General features: G+C 44.5%; 2 protein-coding genes across 2 annotated transcripts in view; both read right to left on the bottom strand.

Annotated features, from left to right (window-relative positions):
* The window catches only part of itgb8 (integrin, beta 8), a gene marked incomplete at both ends in the record, with an annotated part of 36,089 nt that overhangs the window by 20,685 nt on the left and 2,904 nt on the right, over positions 1 to 12,500 (bottom strand). The window contains 3 exons of the mRNA XM_080794468.1: positions 7,244 to 7,383; positions 8,619 to 8,725; positions 10,471 to 10,645. Coding sequence (XP_080650594.1) covers positions 7,244 to 7,383; positions 8,619 to 8,725; positions 10,471 to 10,645 — 422 coding nt within the window. The remainder of the gene's footprint in view (positions 1 to 7,243; positions 7,384 to 8,618; positions 8,726 to 10,470; positions 10,646 to 12,500) is intronic.
* LOC308312062 (E3 SUMO-protein ligase ZBED1-like) lies at positions 1,031 to 3,287 on the bottom strand (the record flags this gene model as incomplete). The annotated part of the gene is made up of 4 exons (XM_080794469.1): positions 1,031 to 1,507; positions 1,679 to 1,865; positions 2,148 to 2,655; positions 2,924 to 3,287. 4 exons carry the CDS (start codon positions 3,285 to 3,287, stop codon positions 1,031 to 1,033), a joined length of 1,536 nt encoding a protein of 511 aa, XP_080650595.1.

Here is a 12,500-nt window from a genome sequence, read left to right as displayed (position 1 = left end):
GTTTATGGGCGTTCCAATCTAGTATGATAAAAATCGCCAAAGAAGAAGAAGTCTTCACCTATCTAGTCAGGAACCATGCTCGCTCGCGGCTAAAGGCTTCTCCCCATAGAGTGGCTTGGAACAAACAAATTAGGCTACACAAACCGACAGCAGCTGAGGGAGAACGTCACATCCTGTTTCAGGCAGGGGGGGGGGGGTGCGGGTGGTGTGTGCATGAGACAGTGAGCAAGACGTACAGCGTCTCCCTGTGGTGAAATTATACAATGCCTTACTTAATCGTCAGAACGAAAATAATGATGCCTGTGTGCAGAAATTAGGATATAGCCTATTTGCCGATTGTTTTAATATCATATGGATATTGGATATATAGCTGAATTTATTTTATTTATTTTAGGCTACTAAAATAACGAATTTGTGTAATTGACTGGTTGTTTTAATTCAAGATATTATGGATATATAGCTAAACCTATAGACAGGAAAGCCCAGTCCCAGATTAAATATATATTTTTAAGTTATGTATTACTATTTTATACTAGCCCTTGCCCGTTGTGCGATATTGCCCCCCCGTGTGAAAAGTGGGAGCGATTGGTGCAGGCAGTGATTCACTAATTATAGTATATATATATTAGTGGTGGGCATAGATTAATTATTTTAATCTAGATTAATCTCACTGCAATTCTGGAGTTAATCTAGATTAATCTAGATTAAAATGGCTCATTTGAACTCTGCCGAAGGCATTGAAAATATGTGTGCGCTACCTAAATAATGACCAGAAGTAAATCCTTGAACGGGCCACGTGGCCCATTAGACCAGGAGCCCTATCATAATTGGTAATGAAAATATAATAATGTTCAATACGATGTACGTGTGTTATACATTGTTTATTCAGTTAAACACGAATAACCATAAACATGTTACCATACAGGCAATTTGAAACAGTGGGTGCAAGAACAACCCCCTTTTCTGGGATATGACATTAATTAAACTGTATTACCGTCAGTAGCTTTGTGACATGACTTGAGTCCAACCTCTACCTCTCCTTCTTCCACCAGTCACTCAGACACACCAGCTTGTTCACATTGTCTGGTGACAAACTAGATCTCTTTTTCTGTACAATGTGGCCTGCTAAAGAGAACAGTCTCTCGCATGGGACAGTTGTGGCAGGAGTCCCCAAGTACTTCTGGGCAATGTGGGCCATCTTACCATAAACAGCAGTGTGCTCTGACCACCACTTCAGTGGACACTGATCTAAACTGGCACTGGGCTCTACCTTGTACCTCTCTACAACATTGTCTACTACTGGTATCTCGTCTTCTGACTCTGACTCTGATCCCATCAGCAGTAGGGCTGTCTTCTTTTGAGGTGGTTCAGGGTTCTCCTCCCTGGGCGGCTGCAGAGCAGGTTCTTCTGCCCTCACCAAGTCACTCAGCTTTCCCCACACTGGCTCCCTCTCTGCTTTGGGCAGGCATTTGAGATCTTTGAAGCGTGGGTCCAGAGCAGTGGCCACCTTTTGATGAAAAGAAAAAAAAGAAAGATTGATGGATGGATGGAAGAAAATTTAACTTTCAAATTCTCCATATTTCTTCATGACTCATTCATCTATCCATTTATCAATCTACTGGCTTAACAGTCTATAATGGTCAGACAATACAGTTATCTTCTGGTCAGTGTCACATACCTTCAGCCATTCCAGGTTTGTTTTCTCCCTCCGCTGGTTGAGGTCTTTGATGAAGGCAGTCTTGAAACGCACAATGTAGGCAGGATCATCATCAGAGATCTTCATTGCTCGCAGGAGATGACACAGGGCAGGTAAAACGACAGAGCAGGAGACATATTTTTCCCCACCAAGGAGCTCCGTGACGTACCTACACACACACATTAAGAGGGGTGAATTGACACCAAAAACAACGCCACAATGTCACAGCAGCCAGCCAGCCAGCCACACACACACACACACACACACACACACGCAGTGCACACACAGAGCAGTGCACACACACACACACACACACACACACACACACACAGAGCAGTGCACACACACAGAGCAGTGCACACACACACAGAGCAGACACACACAGAGCAGTGCACACACACACAGAGCAGTGTGCGCACACACACACACACAGAGCACAACACACACTTACTTGCATGGCTCCAGCAGTTTCTCCAGCTTTGCCAACTTCTCATATTCAGCATGTGTTGGGAGGGCCAGCTTGTGGGTCTGCTGAGCCAGCGTTGCGTGCACAGCGTCTCTGTTGCGCCTCAAACGTGCGATCATCGCTAGGGTTGAATTCCAGCGTGTTGGAACGTCTTGCACGAGTGACTCCTGGTCTTGTTCAAGGGATGCTTGCTGGGCATTCAGCTCGTCTGAGTTAGCCGGACTGTGTTTGAAATGTCCGACCACTTTTCGACACTTGGCAAGTACACCATCAAAACCACCATCCCGAAGTGACATTACAACGGCCCTCTGTACAAGATGAGCAACGCAGGGCAAGTGCTCAAATGGTAGTATTCTCCCTGCTGCTATCATGTTGGGAGCGCTGTCGGTTCCAATGGTGGTGATTTTTTCAGCTATGCCCCACTGATTAGCGACGTCGAGAAACTGTCTGGCACACGCTTCTGCAAAGTGACGCTCCTCCGTTTTAATCACACCTGACGTTAGGAGAGACAAAGTAGATCAGAATAAGTTAGCTATTAAATATTAATAGGAAACTTGCAATTAGCAGGCTGGCGTTGTTGGGGATAGCTAGCAAACGTATAATGTTGGCTGGTGGTAAAATAAATCAATCGATCCCTGATAACGTTAGCTAAAGCTGTGTAAATGTTAGGCTGAATTAGCGATATTACATGCCGCGGTGGGGTTGGTTTCAGCCCGAGACCAACTTCACCGTGGTAAATTAATTTAAATTACATAACGTACCTAAGGCGAAAGAGTGAAGTTCCCAGCTGACATCGATGAGGTGTACAGTAACGCCAAGGTAGTTGTCGTTTTTGACAGATGTCCAATGGTCCCCAGTCAGTGCTACACACGCCGCCCCGGCCAACTTTTCATCTTTCGCAGCTTTCTCTGCGGCGTACTGGTCATGGATTCTCCTTGTGATGGTTCGTCTCGCAGGTAGTTTGTAAGATGGGTCGCCTGTGGCCGCCTGGAGAAGAAGCTCGAGCCCATCATCTTCAACCACACTGATAGGCCGGCAGTTGATGGCAATCCACTGAGCTAGGAGGTTAGTTAGCTTGGCTGATAGAGTTGGGCTGACGGGCTTGCCACGGTTGCACTCCAACATTGTAGTTTGACGAACACTTTTCCCCGGAGCCATATTAGTGCTTGGCCCGGCAGCTTCGCTATCATCAACCAACGCAAAGGGATGCTTGTGCGTTAGGTGATACTTCAGACTTGAAGAACTCCTACAATAAGCCATTTCTGCTTTGCACAGGGTGCAAACCACCTTGTTCTTGTCGAGGTTTCCATTTGGAAGCTTCTTGTAAAGAAATTTCCCCTGAAGCAAACCCGGATTCACAGAGTCCTGCATGCTGACGTTTGATGTGGCACGCCGCACTGTTCATTAATTTCACCCGTGTCCTGTTAGGTTAGGATTTGTTACCGCCCCGCTCTCAGAGTAATTTATTTCACCTTGTCCCTGTTAGGTTAGGACTTCTCCCTCCCACAGAGTAATTCGGCCAGGTAAAACTATCAAAGTGAAATTCCTAGCTTGCTATATCGCTTTATGCAGTCAATGCAGACCCAGCTCCCAGACCCAACTTTGAGAATAGATTAACGGCGATATTTTTTTTGACGCGCGATAATATTCTCGCGTTAACGCAGCAGTTAACGCCGATAACGGCCCAGCATTAATATATATAGTATATGATGATATGATATGATATGATATGATATGATATGATATGATATGATATGATATGATATGATATGATATGATATGATGATGATGATGATAGTATGATGAGGCTGCTATCATATATCATATATATATATATATATATATATATATATATATATATATCATATATATATCATTATAAAATAATGAATTAGTCAATAATGCCATTGAGTGGTTGTTTTAAGACAAGATATGGATATAATATAGCTAAACTTGTAACTCATAAACTTATACTTATACTTATAACGTAGCCCCAGACAAACATGGCAACCTCAGTTGCCAGGCAGACTTATGGAGCTTTTTGATTGGGTAGAGGAAAAGGCCTCACGTGATTGGCTCTCAGCCGTCATGTGATTTTTGGCAGTGATATCACTGGGGAACCAAAAAAAGCATTCGTAATTTAGGTTGTCTTTTTTTCTGTTCGTAAGTGATTGGCTCTCAGCCGTCATGTGAATTTTGGCAGTGATATCACTGGGGAACCAAAAAAAGCATCTGTAACTTTTACGCATTTTTCTTTTACAGATTGTTTTTTTACGCATTTTTCTTTTACAGATTGTTTTTTTACGCATTTTTCTTTTACGGATTGTTTTTTTACGCATTTTTCTTTTACGGATTGTTTTTTTACGCATTTTCTTTTACGAACACACAGATAATATTGGCATGGATCTGAGCCCATAGTTTAAACCTAAACACCATGGGCCTGATTCTTCAACGCGTTTACGCTGATATAATGACGTGAAGCTAGCGGAAAGGCATTTACGTGGATTTCCCACATTAATTTGGAATTCATGGAAATGGCCGTGAACTTGACGCTCACGTAGGTTGGTCGGAAACTCCGTAAAATCCCACGGGACCTCTTTAGGTGGCGGACGAATTTACGGATATATTCAGAAGGCTTTAGTCTTCATGCTGAATCAATAAATAGTTCCCAAATCGCAGATAAAATATGTAGGCATGTGTCCCGACCCTATAACATTGTTCAGCACATAAAAAAATGATATATAAAACTTGCACTTGTATGCCTATGCATGCATTCTAGAGGCAAGTCCCATAAGGAAACTGCCCCTGCAAGCGACACATTTTTATTTATTTATTAGGATATTTCTATAGCATGCGCGATTGCGCTGCTCACTTGACAGCCTTCTCTAGGCTACTCGCAGTGCAACGCGTTGTGAGCTTGTAGATCGGCTCCCGTGGACTCACGCATGTTAAAAAACAAACTCACAATTATAATAAGAACATAGGCCTACACTTATCTGCATTCTCCACTGTACGAATCCAACATTGTTTAGTGTGTGTTAGTGTTATTTAGTGAGTCAGTTCTCTGACTGTCGGTGTGTGTGTGTGTGTGTGTGTGTGTGTGTGTGTGGGGCGGACAGCAGCATGCGGCCGCTGAACAGAGTCCAATCTGGGTGAAATTTACATTGGAAAATTAATATAACGGCGCGGTGAGCCCGGCAAGGACAGAACACGGCCCGGCCCGACTGTTATATGGTCTATCTATGGCATTCTATGGTTCACAGACATGCCGGTCTGACAGACAGACAGCAGTCACGACGAGGGCTATAAATCCACATTATGGCATCAGCGCGTGCAATTTGGCCAGTCAGTTTTAAGCCAGCTCACCTTAATTAATTATAATATGGGCAACGTTGTAGCTGTGTAGGCTATATGCTGTAGGCTAGCTACTACATTGATCTCATCATGAGATGAATCAAGTTTGCCGTGTCCCGCGAATCATTTTAATATGACGACATCATGAAATGAATTTACATCTGATACATCGGATATCTATTTTACTTCTGCAGGCGAGTGTTCTTTCTTTTTTTATAACCCTGCAGTGCATTCATCAGTATCATTGCCGAGTTGTATATAGCATTTGGTCGTGTGGTGAACAGTACAAATTAACTTATTTCTCATTATGTGAAAGTAACTGTAACATATCAGTTAACTCTGACATTTAAGGATCGAGTGAAGCAATGCGTGCCAAGTTGGCAAGTTTCGTTTATAATTATTTTTATACATATAACTCGCGCTGTTTGCTTGAAGATCTGTCCGTGCAGAGAACCTCCTGTCAAAATTAACTACTCTACAAGCTCATCGCGCTGTTGTATAGAATTTAAAGTTTGGGAATGGGCGTGGATGTTCCAACTAACCAGGCGACAACAGGCGAATCGCTTGGGGAAAATGCGGAAAGGATACACTCAGCGATCCGCATAAATGAAGTGATTACACCAGCTTCTCTGAATAACACGTCATCTCAACGTAGCTTGATCGGACGGATAAATACGATATCTGTTTCCGCCACAGTGCAACGGTGGCGTATTTCTTTTTAATGAATCAGGCCCCATGTGTGTAATAATAAAATGCCAAGTGTTTATTAATATTCATAAAATACAGTATAGAACACGAGTTCAACTCAAACACCTCCCGAGAACACCTAGTGTTCATATTCTAAACACCTATAATATGACTGACTTTGATTGTAAAAACTAAACACGTTTATGTGTTTAAAAAATGTTACGGGCGATTAAACATGTTCTTCTGTTTATAATCTAAACACTGTGACACGTTTAAAAAGTGTTACAAATGATGTGTTTAAAACAGTTTATAACCTAAACGCTTGGGTTTAGTGTGTATAAGCTGCTTCTTTCAGAACAACTTATACAGTAAAAGGTTCCCAACGCGGGGTCCGGGGACCCCCCAGGGGTACCTGAGGGAGTTCCCCAGGGGGTCCCTAGTATAGCTCAATTAGAGATAGTTAGGAACCAAATGGACCCTTATGGGTCTGTAACTCAGAGTGTACAAATGGAACCAAATGGACCCTAACGGGTTGGTGTATAAAGTGTTGGTGTAGAAAGGGTACCTGCGAAGGAAAGGAAAGGTACTATGTTTACCCAGGGTAACTGGACTAAGGAAAGGAAAGGTACTATGTTTACCCAGGGTAACTGGACTAAGGAAAGGAAAGGTACCATGTTTACCCAGGGTAACTGGACTAAGGAAAGGAAAGGTACTATGTTTACCCAGGGTAACTGGACTAAGGAAAGGAAAGGTACTATGTTTACCCAGGGTAACTGGACTAAGGAAAGGAAAGGTACCATGTTTACTCAGGGTAACTGGACTAAGCTCAAGAACTTGTTTACAGCCAGGCCCTGCTCATAGAACATTTCATGGTAGGGGTTCAATGCCTTGCTCAAGGGCACTTCAGCGGTGGTAATTTGAACGTGCCGGTCCGGGGATACGGACTATAAGCGACCTTCCGATATCAAGACCGCTCCGCAAACCGTTCGGCCACCGCTGCCAAGGGGTAAAGGGTAAAGGGGTAAAGGGGTAAAGGGTACCTGCAGGGGTTGCTGATCTTGGCTGGGTGGACGTTGATGTATGGAGACACAGGCTTGTCCACGAAGGAGCCGAAACCCAGACGGAGGTCTGACGAGAACTCCGCCATTCGATGGGACAGGGCCACGCCCACTGTTCTCAGCTGAGAGGAGGGGAGAGGAGAGGAGAGGAGTTTTGATACAAAACATTCATAGGCCTAGATAGATACAAAGATGCATGCCTTGCTGCGTTCGTTCACACTAGCAGATACAAAGATGCAAAGATGCATGCCTTGCTGCATTCACACTGGCAGATACAAAGATGCATGCCTTGCTGCGTTCGTTCACACTAGCAGATACAAAGATGCAAAGATGCATGCCTTGCTGCATTCACACTGGCAGATACAAAGATGCATGCCTTGCTGCGTTCGTTCACACTAGCAGATACAAAGATGCAAAGATGCATGCCTTGCTGCATTCACACTGGCAGATACAAAGATGCATGCCTTGCTGCGTTCGTTCACACTAGCAGATACAAAGATGCAAAGATGCATGCCTTGCTGCGTTCGTTCACACTGGCAGATACAAAGATGCAAAGATGCATGCCTTGCTGCATTCACACAGGCAGATGCAAAGATGCATGCCTTGCTGCGTTCGTTCACACTAGCAGATACAAAGATGCAAAGATGCATGCCTTGCTGCGTTCGTTCACACTGGCAGATACAAAGATGCAAAGATGCATGCCTTGCTGCATTCACACTGGCAGATACAAAGATGCATGCCTTGCTGCGTTCGTTCACACTGGCAGATACAAAGATGCAAAGATGCATGCCTTGCTGCATTCACACAGGCAGATACAAAGATGCATGCCTTGCTGCGTTCGTTCACACTGGCAGATACAAAGATGCAAATATGCATGCCTTGCTGCATTCACACAGGCAGATACAAAGATGCATGCCTTGCTGCGTTCGTTCACACTGGCAGATACAAAGATGCAAAGATGCATGCCTTGCTGCATTCACACTGGCAGATACAAAGATGCATGCCTTGCTGCGTTCGTTCACACTGGCAGATACAAAGATGCAAAGATGCATGCCTTGCTGCATTCACACAGGCAGATACAAAGATGCATGCCTTGCTGCGTTCGTTCACACTGGCAGATACAAAGATGCAAATATGCATGCCTTGCTGCATTCACACAGGCAGATACAAAGATGCATGCCTTGCTGCGTTCGTTCACACTGGCAGATACAAAGATGCAAAGATGCGTGCCCTGCTGCGTTCAACTAATTTGTTTAGAAATCCGGGTATATGCGCCCCGGAGATAGCTGATCTATACAAGCTCACAACGCGTGAGCTTGTAGATCAGCTATTTCCGCGTGCCTGTATGCAGCAGTACCTTGTCCAGGTTGTCCTGCATGGAAGCAGACACGTCCACCAGGTAGTACAGATCCACTGGATACACCTCACACTGCTGCACGGACACTATGAAGCTGGCCTCTGAGCCTAGAGACAGAGAGACATAGAGACACAGAGAGAGAGAGAGAGAGAGAGAGAGAGAGAGAGAGAGAGAGAGAGACAGAGAGACAGAGAGACAGAGAGACAGAGACAGAGAGAGAGAGAGAGAGAGACAGAGAGACATAGAGAGAGAGAGAGGTCAGACACATCGACCAGATAGTACAGGTCTGCATTGCCACTATGAAACTGGTCGCACGCACGCACGCACGCACGCTCGCACGCACGCATGCACGCTCGTAGCGCGCCACTCGCGTGTAGGTCTGCTATTTTTAAAATAGCTTTTTCAGAAAACTGTCAGGATGTAGAAGACATTTTTAGAATCTGATCTCAGGTCAGAGTGGGTTAAGTCACTTTTAAATAATATGTCATCCTATTTATTTGTCACTGAAGTCAGTAAATTATTTTAATTATACTGTTTTGTTTGTTTGTTTATGTTTGCATCATTTACCCCTGGGTTACACACGCGCTCCATGATGATCTGCCAACGAGCATGTGATCATATGTGAGCAACAGATTTTACAAAGAGACACAGACGTGCTGCATGTGATCTTTGCAACAATAGAGAGAATTATAGAAACACACACGTGCAGATAAACACAAACAGACGCCGCACATACAAAATGGTAGACACACACGCGCGCGCGTACACAGTCACACACACGCATGATTTATTGACTGACTTGACTCGGAATGAGCCAGCTACTGTACACAATAATACAGTCTGTTGTATTAAAGCTTCTGGAATTTCTGCTATTTCTCTGCAGATTTTGTATAGTTCGACTCGAATTGTTATTTTTGAAAAAAATGTTTTTAAAATGTACGGTCATTTTTGAGTGGTGCAACTCCACCACTCCAAGGAACAGCAATGTCCCTGTTCACCTATATGTGTTGGTTAATGAGCACCAGTATGACTATTAGTAGCAGTAGGGGGCGCTGTTGTGCCAGAAACAGAGAGAGAGAGAGAGAGAGAGAGAGAGAGAGCTGCACTGTTGCCTGCTAATGAGAGAGAGGGGGGGGGGGGGAGAGTTGCACCACTCAGTTCACACGGGTGTGATTTTTCAACTTGGATACTATTATGCAAAAAAATAATTGCGATTATCTCAATTAACACCTTTATATCTTGCCTGTCCATGAATACGTTCTCTGCTGTTGTTGTTTGTGTTTGTATTTTAAGTTCTCTGTTTTATGTGTTTGTAAGGAGTTCAAATGAATTGATTTAATTTACATTAATCTATTTTTGATTTCATTTGTATTCCTATAACAAAGGGTTACGGTATTTAGAAACTGCATGTCCCATGATGCTTTGCGGTTAGCGCCATGCAGATGTTAGCAAAAAAAAGACTGGGATTCCTCCTACCTGGTCTGAGGGGGTTAACCCATTCTGACCGGGAACCCATTCTGGTGTTAGCATTATGTTATGCTTTAGCTATTGAAAAATAGCAGATCTACAAGCTCATAGCGCGCCACTCGGTGGCGCGCTACGAGCTTGTAGGTCTGCTATTTTTGAAAAATCGAAGAGCGACTGACATTTTTTTAAATCTGATCTCAGGTCAGAATGGGTTAATCAGACCAGTGTGTGTCCCAGTGGAAACCTCGTATGAATCTGATCTCAGGTCAGAATGGGTTAATCAGACCAGTGTGTGTCCAGTGGAAACCTCGTATGAATCTGATCTCAGGTCAGAATGGGTTAAATCTACACCATGGGGGGGGGGGGGGGGGGGGGGTCCTCCTACCTGGTCTGAGGGAGATGCTGATGTCTGACGGAGACACCTGCGTTCCTCGCAGCGTGGCGTTGACCTGCACCTCGACCTCCGGGTGTTCCATGAACCCCGGCGAGCAGCCCCTCCTCAGCAGGTTGGCGGGACGGTCGCAGCGCCGCCCGCCCTCCGCCGCGCCTTCCAGGAAGCCCTGTGGAGGGTGGAGGTCAGAGGTCACCATGGAGACAGAAGGTCAGAGAGAGAGAGAGAGGGGGGGGGGGGGGTGGGGAGGGTCACAGCGCGACCCGACTATGGATAAGCGGTTGAAGGTGGATGGATGGAAGTTAATATGGACTGCAAGCATTTTAAGACTAGGTTTCAAAAGCCAGAAGTGTGTTATATAATAAATATATATATATATATATATATACTGCAATATGTGTTCATTTTAACTGAGTGTATACAGTAAGTACATGATCACTGTGGATTTGACTGCATGTATATACAGCTTAACACCCTCTTTGCAGCAGCCTGCCAACTTCATGCTTCTGACAAACACACACGCACACACACACACACACACACACACGCACACACACACACACACACACGCATTGCACAGACACACACAGGCGCGCACACGCACGCACACACACACACACACACGCATTAAACAGACACACACACGCACACACACACACGCATTGCATTGCACACACACACACACACACACACACACACACACACACACACACACACACACACACACACACACACACACACACACACACACACACACACACACACACACACACACACACACACACACGCACACACACACGCACACACAGAGGCCACACATGCGGGACTTGGCTGAGCTCACGCTCGCATTTGTAATCTACATCTGTGTTCTCTGTTCTCTCTGAAGTATACAGTTTGGGACCGAGTTCTCGTCTTTAGAAATGTATTCCGTTTGACTCGAACGCTGCATCAGCAGAAAGAAAAGAAAGGGAAGGGAAGGGAAGGGGAAAAAATACCAAGTGTTTCTTCTTCTATACTTATTTCTTTTGCTCACTCAGCGTTTTTGGGGAGAAGAAGAACACATGCAGAATGTGCATGAGTAAAAAGAGACTCGTGTTATTCTGTAAGCAAATAAAAATCACACCTGTGTGAACCGAGTGGTGCAACTCCCCTCTCTCCCCCCCTCCTCTCTCTCTCTTTCTGCTCCGTCAGATTAGCTTTATTATGGATATCAATCCGGATATCAATCCGCGTCACTGAGAACTATTTTTTTCATTATTATTTTGGCTCGGCCTTTCCTTCTTTAGCGAACCTATAGACAGTCAGAAGTTGGATTTGCGTCCAGCAGGTGGCAGCCATGTCACATACTTGTGTCGTTCCAATGTCACGCATGCGCACACCACTCGTGCTCATTGACGTACACAGACAAACAGGTACACAAACAGGTACACGGACATTGCTGGTTGTAGGAGTGGTTGCACCACTCAAAAACGTCAACAGTGAATCGAATAAAAGGTTCAATACAAATGGAGTCGAGGTGGAATTGAATCATATCGAGTCTGTATTATAGTATCCATAGATATTATTTACTCTAGTTCCTGTTAATCTGTATGGTATCAAGGCATGTGCACACATAGTCAGACAGCAAAGGGTCTACAAGCTTGTAGTTCTGCCATTTTCTTCAGAAAGTGAATTTTGCACACACACACACACACACACACACACACACACACACACACACACACACAGCCAACGATGAACTTCTGTCCCAAGATTTATTTCTTCAAGACTTTCTGACTAGGCTGAGGACTACAGTATATCCCACCCTTTTCACCCTTTTCATGATCTACATTCTACAAGCTCACGATGTGACACCCTGTGAGCTTTTCAAATAGCCGATGCATATATTAATGTTTATAAGTGTGGCCTATAATATCTGTCGCTTCTTTTGGGCTAGTTTTCATAGAGCCTGGTTGCTTATTTCTCTCGCACAATCTGGCATGTGTATTGTGTGTGTTTGTGTGTGTGTGTGTGTGTGTGTGTGT

The sequence above is a fragment of the Protomyctophum bolini genome, assembly GCF_963924005.1.
Source record: "Protomyctophum bolini genome assembly, contig: SCAFFOLD_577, whole genome shotgun sequence".
NCBI lineage: Eukaryota > Metazoa > Chordata > Actinopteri > Myctophiformes > Myctophidae > Protomyctophum > Protomyctophum bolini.
This window is presented reverse-complemented; position numbering and strand designations above follow the sequence as displayed.